This window comes from Rhea americana, unplaced genomic scaffold (genome assembly GCF_003343005.1).
Source record: "Rhea americana isolate MKP2758 unplaced genomic scaffold, rheAme1 scaffold_353, whole genome shotgun sequence".
NCBI lineage: Eukaryota > Metazoa > Chordata > Aves > Rheiformes > Rheidae > Rhea > Rhea americana.
This window is the reverse complement of record NW_028186483.1, coordinates 218,571-230,779: the sequence shown is the minus strand read 5'-3', so window position 1 is coordinate 230,779 and position 12,209 is coordinate 218,571. Positions and strand designations below refer to the sequence as shown.

The 12,209-nt window shown below is 40.2% G+C and overlaps 1 protein-coding gene across 2 annotated transcripts in view; it reads left to right on the top strand.

The window, feature by feature from the left end:
- The window catches only part of ANKH (ANKH inorganic pyrophosphate transport regulator), a 105,780-nt gene that overhangs the window by 64,672 nt on the left and 28,899 nt on the right, over positions 1 to 12,209 (top strand). For both annotated transcript variants that reach the window (XM_085312001.1, XM_085312000.1), the window contains exons 3-7: positions 2,959 to 3,077; positions 4,201 to 4,284; positions 6,838 to 7,008; positions 7,598 to 7,732; positions 11,093 to 11,185. In XM_085312001.1, the coding sequence (XP_085168127.1) occupies positions 2,959 to 3,077; positions 4,201 to 4,284; positions 6,838 to 7,008; positions 7,598 to 7,732; positions 11,093 to 11,185 (602 nt within the window). The remainder of the gene's footprint in view (positions 1 to 2,958; positions 3,078 to 4,200; positions 4,285 to 6,837; positions 7,009 to 7,597; positions 7,733 to 11,092; positions 11,186 to 12,209) is intronic.

The window sequence follows — 12,209 nt, the reverse complement described above, 5'->3', positions numbered from 1 at the left end:
TAAACTATATGTAGTACTAATTGGCATAATTAGAGAAATCAGTAGAGAAAAAAATGAGGTTGAGTTAGATGCACAGTATTTCAGTTTAATTTCCTAAGCTTCTGGGTTTTGAGACTCAACTAGAAAAGACAAAAGCAAGAATTCCTGCTTAAATGCTGTTATACAAAAAGCAAAACTAATCCATAGACATACAAAAATAAATGAGCTATTACAGGAGAGCAAACAAGCAGCTTTTCTTGGAGTTGGACTTCTCTATTTTGATTGGAATGGGGAAGGGAATGGGAGCAACCATCTGCTTTATATCCATATGATACTCTTCAGTTCTGTTGCCTCTTGTGCTGKTAATTTTGTATCATGCTTCTTTAATAAGTTTGTAAGGTAAGGTTTATCAAAGTTAAGTTCTAATAGCWTCAGCAATTGCTTTAGTCACAGCTCTGAAACACATACCGGTATATTTGTCAGTAATTTTCAGCTTGCTGAGTCCTTCTTTCCGTGGATGGAAACAGTCATTGAGATCAGCAAAAGTGATCGTGTACCTTCACTGATGTGGAAGAAAAAATTTTACTATTTTAAAACTAGTTTTTAAGCTAAGCCATTAGGATTTCAAAATCAAAGTCACATGAAAAATTGCAGTTAGACTTTTTTGAATGGTGGAAAGAGAGCAGAATTTTAAAGCTTGTAGAACACAGTGCTGATTTCCTTAGAAATCTCTAAAATTTGATGCTGCAGGCTRTGGTAATATAAGTTCCTCTAGAGTGCCCTGCCAATAACCTACAATCCTGCGGTGAAGTAGCCTTTCCTGGAAGTGAGACTAGTGCAGTCTCTGACCTCTCTAATTCTGTGGGTTTTCCTATAACAGTGCACTTCATAAAATGAACTCAAAAATCACAATAGCTTTTAGAAGAAAAAAAATCATTTATTACTCATTTTCTAACTACTTTTAAAGTCTCCTTTAAAACTAGTGGAGAGCAAAGGGTGAAGTCACCAGCRAGCATGAATGGAGATTTCTGCGGCATGTTGGCTGATGTTTGCTGTTGGAGGCCACTCTGCAGGAGCGGGTTCCTCAGTCCCTAGCTCAGGTCTACTTGTCCCCATATGGGGGATAAGACCAGCATGTTCCCTGCAACAGTTTTTAATGTTTTGTGCAGCAGCAGTTAAAAGTAACTTAAATAGGACCTAAGAGAAGCTCAGTGAATCTGAACCTCGTAGATGGCTTGCTTCACATGCCTTCCAAACTTGTTCTTTATTCAGATAAATCTATTTAGGAAATGTCTATAGTGTGCTACTCTGCTGTAAAAGCAGCTGTTTACAAGAAGCTACAGTACCAAAATCTGTACATAACAGTTTTCAAAATACTGAGTGAAAAATGATGTACAGGTAATYATGTACAAATAAAAAAAAAAGCTGTAACTCATATGTGACTGGACTTAACAATAAGTGAATGAATACTTACAGAACGAAGCTGTCCTACCTGAACTCAGAAAAGATCAGAGTCCCATTTTAAAGTTCTTCTGTAATACTCTTCAAAATAAAAAAGTCTGATTATGTGGAAGTGGCTCGAACGTATAGCTAAGCAACTTGGGGATTACTGGGTGAATTGAGAGACCACAAGTCTAATCATAGTAGTTCAAATAAAAGACATATAGATAGGGACCAGTACAGGGAGAGGGGAAGTTTTTGACATTTTATCATATTTTGTGTTGTCACCCAGAATGAGGCTGTCACCTCTGTTCCCAGTGCTGTCATGCTGCCTTGTTCTTCTTTACTACCTTGTTTCCACTCCTGGTTGTGATGTGAAGGAGGTCTTTTCAGTCCGGTTAACCATTTAACTGCTGTATCTCTAGGCCATCACAAAACAATGTTGACTTAAACTCCTCTAATTACTTTCAGATTTTTTTTTTTTTTTAAGAAAACAGCAAGGATGTTTTACTCTTTGGAGGAAAAACAGTTTTGTGATTACATAGGCAGATTCTGTTTAATCTTCTTCAGGAATCCTCCAGAGTTCTTTATGAGAGCTAGTTTTAGACTAGAAAATATTGGATTGGACCACTAGTGTTAGCTAGCTTTACATTATTTCAGGTTATGGAGAGGGCTGCTACATAAGCAAAACAGCTGGATAACGTGGGTACCAGCAAGCACAGTATAGAGATTTCTAAGCAGTTCTTTAGAGACCCACATGGAGAGTCCTGAACCTGTACTGTCTTCAGTCTAACACCTTGGGAACTGAGAGCTGGCAAGAGATATTTTGCCAGACACTACCAATTCTTCTCATCTTAGACTGAAACAGCTAGCAAAATAAYATGTTGGCAGTTAGAAGTAGCAAGCCCCTGATTTCCAGCAGTGTGGAGCACCCTTTTCTAGCCCATGAGATGCCAGCTCTAAATGATGCAGGAAAGGAACACCTTTCTGAGGCTGCCCTGCAGTTCTACAGTGGGCCAACAAATCCCAGCAGAGGCAAGCCTCTGGCAGGGTAAGGAGAGGCAGTCGAAGAGTGTGATTTATTGCATGCTCTTGCAATTCATATTGTTCCTTTTAAAGCTTTGAGAAGCTTTACAGGTAATGCTGTGAGACTGCTATGACAATAGCTGGTTGCAGGATTTGAAAGGTCCTATATTCCATTAAATGCACAGTGCCTGTTGAAACAGCTTTTCTACCAAAAAGCCTTGGATTTTTTTGGAGTACTGGCATGTTCATTCAGCAAACGGATGTGGCACTTACTGTACCCATTTCCCAGCCCAGCCGCTTGTTATCACTCCTCTGCCAAAGGCTTCTTGAGAAGAACCATGAGAGCTCTCCAGCAGCTGGGTAGGCTATAATACCTTCAAGCCCCTGCAGCTGTTTGCTAAGTGAACACATGTCAAAGCTTCTAGGCATCGTGCTGTTTGGATATTTATTAATATCTCACCCAGAATCCATACATAAACTTTATTATTTATTCCTCCTCTTGTGTCTCTACAGCATATAGCGATTTGGGGTATTACATTATTAATAAGCTACACCATGTGGATGAATCAGTGGGAAGTAAAACTCGGAGGGCCTTCCTTTATTTGGCTGCCTTTCCTTTTATGGACGCCATGGTGAGTGCATGATTCAGGACTGAGTTTTAATATGAATATGAATGGGTTTTTTTTTTTTTTTTTGATGATGACCTTCGTTTGCAAAGTCAGTTACCTCATGGGAAACTGAAGGTATGCAGAAGGAGTGTTTGTTCTCTGCAAGCAGCACCTTTGCATATACCTGGACACATTTTCCTGCTACCTGGAAAATGCACCTGGCTGAGSTTGGGAACATCCAGAAATCACAACAAAAATCCTTGTCAGAGGTTGTGTATGTGCATCCTGGAAGGATGACTGACCATCCTGTGATGAGCTGTCTGTATGTGATCTCTCCTTCCAATACATTATGGAGGAGTTGGACATGCTGTGCATTCCCAGACCACCTTCAGAGCTCACAAGGAGTAAGCTTAATGCTTCCTCAAAGCAAATTTGTTGGAAAGCTGTGTTGCTATCAGTTTTGCAGGTACAGCTAAGTCCAGTGTATCTCACATGCATGGGCATGGGAGCCAGATGTGTGGCTGCGCTGCTGCCCCAGGGTCACCAGGCTTACCTCACATGACCTGCACAGCACAAAAGTAGGGCAGCTCTCATCATTCCTCTGCATCTGTGTAAAAACTGGGAAGGGGGAATCTTTTCATAGCATGTCTCCACCACTTCCCCTAACACTTTCTCCACTTTAGCTGCTGATGATAGCTGAGATAAAAAGAAGCTGGATCATTAGTCTTTCTTTTCCAGACTGGACTCAGTAAGCTAATGAGTATTACATTTTAGAGGTGCATCAAACTGGTGAATAGAGAGAAACTTTTTTTCTTTTGAATTTTTTAGAATCCTAACCTGTCCTGCACAGCATCTCTTTTATGAAGAAGAGGCAGCTTCTTATTAGATCTCAGAAATTTCTACAGAAGCTGTAAAATTATTTCCTTTCTCCCTCCCCATCCTGGCACAAAAGGAACTAAATGCAGCAGTGCTTTCTCTGTGTTATTGCCTTAAGGTTTTCCCAAGCTCATATCAGATGCTGCGGGTGGGAAAGAGCTTCAGAAGTTGTTTATGTGTAATATAACAATCAAAAAACAGCATTCTGGAATGTGAAATCATTAGAAAATATCAACRGTCATTTTCCAAACTATGCTTTATCTTTTTTCAGGCTTGGACCCATGCTGGCATTCTGCTGAAACACAAGTACAGTTTCCTCGTGGGATGTGCCTCCATCTCAGATGTCATAGCTCAGGTAATGACTGCCCTTAGCAATCACTGTTTCTGTTGTATTACACACTCAATACTTTCCGAGAAGGTGGCTCTTTTGTACGGGGATTGCCTTCCCTCTCTGCCATGAGCAACGCACCAGAAGCATCAATTATGTGTGAAGAGCATGCTGTTCTCCCATAGTTTCCCTGCTGTGCGCAAGCTCTTTGCTGACAGTCATTGCTGAGACTGGCCTCATTTGACTGGGTTGAGTCAGTCCCTAAGCAATTCCAGGAGCAGAGAAGTAGGACTGTTTGGGTTAGGGCCATGCCTCCTGCACCTCCGTAATGCTGCTTTAGAGTGGCCAAGAAATAAGCTACATACATATGTACATCTAGGGAAAAGAGAGCTCAGCCAAAGAGACTAATGGTTGCTATCAGTTTGGAGGCTGAATACTTTGAAAGACACGTTTCTCCACCATGTCCATTTGTATGGTGCTTGGCATGGTTACACTGAAATCCTGAACGGGGCTTTTTTGTAGGAAATTGAAGGCTTAATTCTCCAGTTGATCTGTCAGTTTTGCACATGCTGTCTGATCTGGTAAAGTACAGTAGCATAAGCCATCTTCTGAGTGCCAGTATAGCACTGTTCCTGGTACTGGGCCAAAAGCTGAAGACTCAGAACTGCAGCAGAAACTAACTTTGTTGAAAACCCTGGGTAATGCAGAGAAGATCAAATGTTTTAACTGCCATTTGTGAGGAAGGTGTTAAACATTCTTTTGCTTTGTACTAGACATGCTCATAAGACAACTTTCATACTCCTTGCTGATAGCCAGCATTACATCATTTAAGAACCAGTATAGAGTCCTCTTTTTAAAGTATATATAAACACATTATCAAATGAAGGATCCCAATACCTGTATATCAGTGACTGTACTGCTCCAGTACCAGCTGAAGTAATGACTTGGGAAGAAGGAGCATAATAATAGTACAACATGAAGCTGACAGCACTTAGTTCAATTCTCCATAGCATTTTCCTCCCACTCGGTATGAGCAAACCATAAACCAGGTTTAACCATTCAGTTCAGCTGTTATTCTGTGTTTGATGAGTACTGTGCTCCTCCCTGATACTGCATTAAATCCCTGAAGATAATACCAATTACAATAAATGACCTTAACATTCAGGCTCTGCCCTTGTTCTGGCATGACCTACAAAGTCCACCGACTCTAGATGCATGTCAGGTCGTTTACGGCTAAATACAGAAACTGGAACTCATATTTTGGCCATGATACAGATGCCCTTTTCACAATAGCTAGTGGGCATCAGATGAGCCAAGGCCGTGAAGCATAAGGCACCTGTCATCTTGTCTCCAGCCTATGACAGAATCCTTGTACAGAGCAAGGGCAAATGCAGAGGGCAAGAACTTGAAATTCCCCATGCCCCAGAACTCCCTACACCTACATCTACTCCCCACACAAGCAATGCACATGCACTAGTTGTCTAGTGCTAAGCACTTCTTGCTTAGCTTCATGTACACATTTTTTTGACTGACTTGGCTTCTGTTTACTGAAAGAAAATCCTTCCGTAGAGTTCAAAAGAGCTGTTTTGCAAGTCCTCATAAAGGGCATGACCTGCCTAGCAAACATCTGCCCAGTGTGATTTTTCTTAAGTATTGAATACTCAGAATGAAAACCTACCCCTGAACATTGACTTTTATATTCTGTGCAACTCACTTGAATGCTAGCCTGTCCTGGTAGGGTTATTCTTAATCCTGCTGTCCACAGAACCAAATACAGTTGAATTCTCAGTTACTCGCCCATCCAGAAACATTTGGAATAACAGGCATGCTGTCAGGCTCTGTGCTTAATGGAGGAGAATTATATCTCATTAATCAACCCTATTGATGCATTTTCTGGATTGAGCATTTAATTGTATGAGATTGAATTATGAGCTGTTCATCAGTTGCAGCCTGGGAGTTTCCATTTCAGTCCCATCAGCATGGCACTCAGGTAGCTCAAGAGAAAATGGATATATACTGAAGTTTCACTCAAAAAGTTCAGTATCAGGATGACATGGGACTTCCTACTTCTAACAACTGAGGTGAATGCTTCAAAACATCTCACTTTTAATCCGTTCCCCCCCAAACACACACACAAACACAAAAAAATCAGAGCTTAGAAGCTGACCCCAGAAGTATGCCTCCATCTTCCCTCTGTCAGAATAGCATATTCTCCTGGGAAGAGGAATATTTAGCTGCATGTCTTCTGTTGGACCTCGCCAGGCTTCCACATGAACCTTCTGCTACATATGGCTCTTAGATTGATGCCTACCCACTACCTTCAAGTGCACTTTTTTTTTCTTGCACAGCTTCTGTATGACATTAACTCTTAGTCTTCTCATGTATACGGTCAGATGCAAGGGGTGTCGGGAAAGATTTCCTCATTAAAGTTTCTAAAAGTGCCCTGGGCTAGAAATGAGATACTGTACGTGGCCAGGTTTGTGGTTCACATGGACTAGCTTGGAGTCAGGTAGGAGAAATATGGGCCCTTAAGAAACAGGCAGGCAAGTCACTAATCGTTTATTTTTTTTTCTCCTTCAGGTTGTTTTTGTAGCCATTTTGCTTCACAGTCACTTGGAGTGCAGGGAACCTCTTCTGATCCCAATCTTGTCTCTGTACATGGGAGCCCTGGTCCGATGCACCACATTATGCCTTGGTTACTACAGGAACATACATGAYGTCATTCCGGACAGAAGCGGGCCTGAAATGGGGGTATGTCTTAATACAGTGTGTGAAGGGCCTACCCTCTCTGTCCCTCAGGAAAAAAGACATTTTCACTTAAACATGTGAAACTTAGGCATGTTGGAAACCATTCCAGTGACAGCACCCATGAGCATTCACATGGTGCTGATACACTTTCTGCCTAGCAGCTCTGTACTGAGCTCTTGCCTTCTTACACTGTAAGACAGCACTGGATGAACTGCAGCGGGGTAACTATATGGACACTTTTTTTCCTGGGGAAAAACGTCTCAAACTTCCTCTTTTTCCTTGAATGTCATCTTGGAATTTACATATCTTTGGTAGCCAGATATCCTATACAGTATTTACTGAGATCCACAATAGCTGCATTTGAATGAGTATTACTAACAACTGTGACAATATTTTAGACTCCAGCTATTGAAAACTGTTGAATTGAATGTACCAAACTGACAATGAGTGGGAAAAGTAAAAATCCTTTCACTGTGCTTTTGGTTCAGTTCTACCTGTCTGTTTTCAAAGCCACTTGGTTTTACTTTTTTGTTTGTTTGTTTGTTTGTTTTGTTTGTTTGTTTTTTTGTTTGTTTTTTTCTCCCTGTTGCAGGGAGAGGCTACAATAAGGAAGATGCTCAGTTTCTGGTGGCCTTTGGCGTTAATCTTGGCAACTCAGCGAATAAGTAGGCCCATCGTCAACCTTTTTGTCTCACGGGACCTAGGTGGCAGTTCTTCAGCCACAGAGGTAAGAGAGTCAGTGCCTGGCTTTACTGCAAACTTTCATTTACCTGGTGGTGCCTCTGTCTTTTTCTGCTCAGCCATACTGGCAGGAAAAAGAATTATCCAAGATATATTTCTGTTTAGTGATCTCTCTATCCCAGAAAAGAGGACTGTTCAGACTCTTGAACTGCTGCCTGGCCTACTGGGAACTCTCCCAAACTAGACTAGCAGAATTTTTTTTGCTGAACCATGTGTCAGTTCCCATGTACCAGGTTTCCAAGCTTGATGTACAGGCAAGCTCTGGAGCATTCAAATCCCAGAGATTTCAAGATAGTCATCAGCAGTCACATGTTCCACTGTTTAGTGTCATGTATATTTATAGCCATAAATATGTAAATTGATGTGAAATGATACTACCCTTAGAAGCCAGTGCATCATACAGAATAAAGCAGAGACAGATGGAAGTATGTAAAGAAAATCTGTCTCCTGGTTGGGATGTAAAAAGCACTCTTGTTTCTCCAAGAAATTTCAAATTACACCTACAGATTTTGCTAGCAAGCAACTTTTCAACACTCTCTAAGAAGAAGGAAATGGGAATCCCGTTCGTGATTGTTGGCTCTTGTGATTAAAGAAACGTATCCTGCCTCTTTCAGAACACGTATTAAGGATTGTCTCTGACCAGTGCATGCAGGTTGAGGTCTCATCACAGATGAGCTGATGGGCATAGGACTTTGGTTTGTAATGCAGAGTCTTTGCCAAATTCTCCCTGTGAGCTGACCCATTCTCTTAAGAGGTCAGAGGGACCTTTGCTACCAGTTTCAGTGGGAGGAGGTCTAGATCTGCTTAGTTGTTAGCAAATCTCTCACATTTTTTCTATAGGAAAAACGGTAAGATATGAAAGAAAAGTCAAGTAGCTGATTCCTAGCAAATGTCCTCTCAGCAATGCTAACTTATCATATATGATACTGTGTATTTTACTCACTCACAAGTTGCCGGTGGCTGTAAATAAACAGTTGTGGGAGAGAGTTCAGCAAATCTAACACATTAACATGTGTTGATATATAGGCAATCTGGAATCTGGAACAGGAATCTGTCTGTGCATTATTAATAATGTTCTCTGTACAGTGGGAGACAGCAGGTCAGCAGAGATCAGTCTGCATTTTCTAATGACTTTTGGTTTTAGATACATCGTATTTCATGGCCAGCCCCTTGCATTTTGTTATTGTTGGCATAATTCCAAATAYGTGTCACAGTGATAGTTTGCTGGGCTTTTTATGCTAGCAGGAGTTGTCATATTTCAGCTTTCTCTCATTTATATAAGAATTGACTCTAAAGAGGGAGGTGCTGGCAACACAGATAATATCAGTGTCTGGAACATCAGTACAGACAGGAGTTTTACTGGTCCTGTATTGATTGCTAGTAGCACCTATCATTGCGGGCAGGGTATCCTCATGAAGGGCTAGCATATGGCATGTTCATGAGGATGCAAGCCCACTTGCATTGACTTTACCTGCATCATTTCTGTTCAGACTGCCAGCACCATTATGGTGCTTGGGATGACTTTCTTGGTGTTCATTCTGATGGAGGATTTTTCACCTCCAAAATACTTCTAAACAGTTGGGAAAGCTTTTATGTATGTGTTTGAGATCCTGCCAGTCAGGGAAAAAAAATACTGGATGAAAATTCAGAGTTAAAACATTCACTAATTTAATCCAAGTAGAATCTAGCATACAAAATGAGGTGGTGAAGTATTATTTTCTTTAGCAGTTACTGCGTCTTTGCAGTCTTGTTGGACATCAGCATGAAAATAAACAAAACTTGAGAATCTTTATATTCCTTATTTGATTTAATGCAATATGGATTCATATGGATGGAAAGTGTGCTGCAAATAGAGTAATGAGGGAGGAAAATTGCAATTAAAAAGGGTACTGTATTAAAATTCCAGTTTGTTTTCTTTGATTCAATTGCTTGCTCAAGTTACAGTAAACATCATTACAGCAACAAGAAAAATCTTTCCTCCTCTCTATAGTAGTTTAATGTATGGATTTGATTACTTTTTTCTCCTTTTTTAAACATCATAGGGGAGAAATTAACTTATTACATGGTCACTTTCCTGTGTTTGTATATATCTTTCACCAAGTAGGAGCAGTGATTACGTTTATAATAGGGAAATGGGATCAGATAACCAAGAAACTATATATAGAAAGTTTAGCAGTGAAAAAGAGACAGCAGTAGTTTAAAGGGGTCTTTCGTACCACTACAATTGCCAGATGTAGAATGAATCTGAATTTAGGTGAATCATAACAGATCTGATCATACAAGCAAAAAGCAGGCAACCACTTTGATGTGTGGAATTAGCAACGTCATGGGCTGTTTTCAGTGTTGATGCGCTCTTCAGCTCTACGGACAGGAAAACTTGGGGTGGCATTGGCTTTCCAACCACCTTTGGGAAGTGCTCCCTTAACACCCTTCCTAAATGTAGGAGGGAGGATATTTTGGAAAATCTTAGCAAACTTGCTATATAAAAGGACCTTTGTTTGTAGGGGCAGAGTTGCTGGGGTACCTGTGTTTGGATTTTTTTTCTCCTAAAACAGGAAACATCCGCAAAACCTTTCATATGTATATACATATTTATATGTGGAGATGTTTTGCTGCTTTGATGTACCTCTTTGACTGTAGTTGTGAAAGTACAAAAGACCTAGTTTTAAGTTTTGGATAACGAGTTGTTTCCCATGCAACGATCTGGAATTATTTTTGTTCAGTTTTAGTTGATTAGCACCAAAGTGGGCAGAGAACTTTTTTTGTCTGCTAAGGGCCTCCCAGCCCAGAGCAGTTGGTTTGACACTCCCGGTCAGTCAGTCTCAGGGGGCTAGCATTTATATTGGTATAACTGTTTTGYAGTCAATCTGTCTTACTTTAAGCTGTTTTACATATGAATAAAATTGAAATATGAATATGTGTATAAATTAAGATTATGAAATATAATAAAAAGCAAATGGGAGTTCTAATGGTAAGCTTTCATGCTGCTACTTGGAAGTCTCTAGAGAAAAAAAACTCAGGAGAGATGTGTGAGGGAGCTATTCAGCTTCCTGAGGGGAACACACCAGCTTAAATTAGATGTTATTCCAAAGTAGCAGAGTGATGGTGAAGTTGCAGAGCTGAATAGTGTAGCTTCATTGCATGTACAGTTTCCTGAGTGTAAAATGCCTGGCTAAAGGATGGCCACTGCGGCAGTGCTCCTGAAACGAAGGCTCCCCACTTGCCTGCGTGCTTTCCCATTCCATCAAGGTCAATGTGATGATCTTCATGGAGCACTGCATATAGTGTTAGTTTAACTACCCTCCTCAAAGATTTGCAGTTCATGTTTTGTTATCTCTTTTCATAGGCAGTGGCAATCCTGACAGCTACATATCCTGTGGGACACATGCCGTATGGCTGGCTGACAGAAATTAGGGCGGTATACCCTGCTTTCGACAAGGTGAGTGCCCATGTTAGGAGTGTGGTAAATACGTTTTAGTGAGGTTTCACATCCGTGGTTCTCCTCTTTCACCCTTGTACAACATTTTAATTTAGGAGTAGCTTCAGTGATGTCAGCGGAACTTCTACCAAACAAATTAACCAAGAAAATTAATTCATGTCTCCTTAATCCTGTCTAGTAGATTATTTAAATGAATAAAGCAACCACAGATCATCTAGTGCTGTCTTAATTGGCCAACTGTCATTTTGCTTCTCTTTACTCCTGCTTTTTGATACCTTTTTTTATTCCATTGATAAGGTTTGCTTAAAGTTCTCGTTGACATGAAATGGTTTTTGGTGACTTTAAGCTTTTGTCTAGTTTATGAGTTTAGTCTTGTCTCTAAATTACAGGGTATTAAGCTACCTTTTGAATAGATAGATGCCATATTTTTAAGGATTTTTTTAAAGTTCTCACTTAGCAAAGTATGATGCAGCTACTTAGCTAATGAAATGAATTCTCACAAAGTATCCAACAGTGAAAAAACTCACATCTTTCTTTCAGAGCCAGCCTGTCCTTTAGATTCTGCAGTATCACTGAGATGGGTTTGGGTTCATTTGTATTAGTATTTAATAAAGGCTATTTCACAGACTGACAATAACAAAGATAGCATACATTATTTTAATGTTACTGACTTAGCTGACTAAAACTATGAAGATTTTTGTTGGCAGATCATCTAATTACATAAGGTAATGTAATGATTCCAAATAATTAATAAAAAAAAACTTTCGTGGTCAAGGATGGGCTCAACTGAAGAAAGCCCTGTTTGAGCTGATCGACAATATTTCCAAGGAGAATTTTAAAACAAAACACAGAAAAGACAAATCAATCATAATTTCCTAACTTGCCTGTATTGAGCTAAAGTAGTCATGTCAGATAAAATACAACATACAGGCTTTCTCAGAGGTCATGCTGCTGAAAAGAAACTTTAGAGCACAAAACCAATAAACTGCAAGATTAAATTGGGTGAGAACAGGAAACAGAGAGC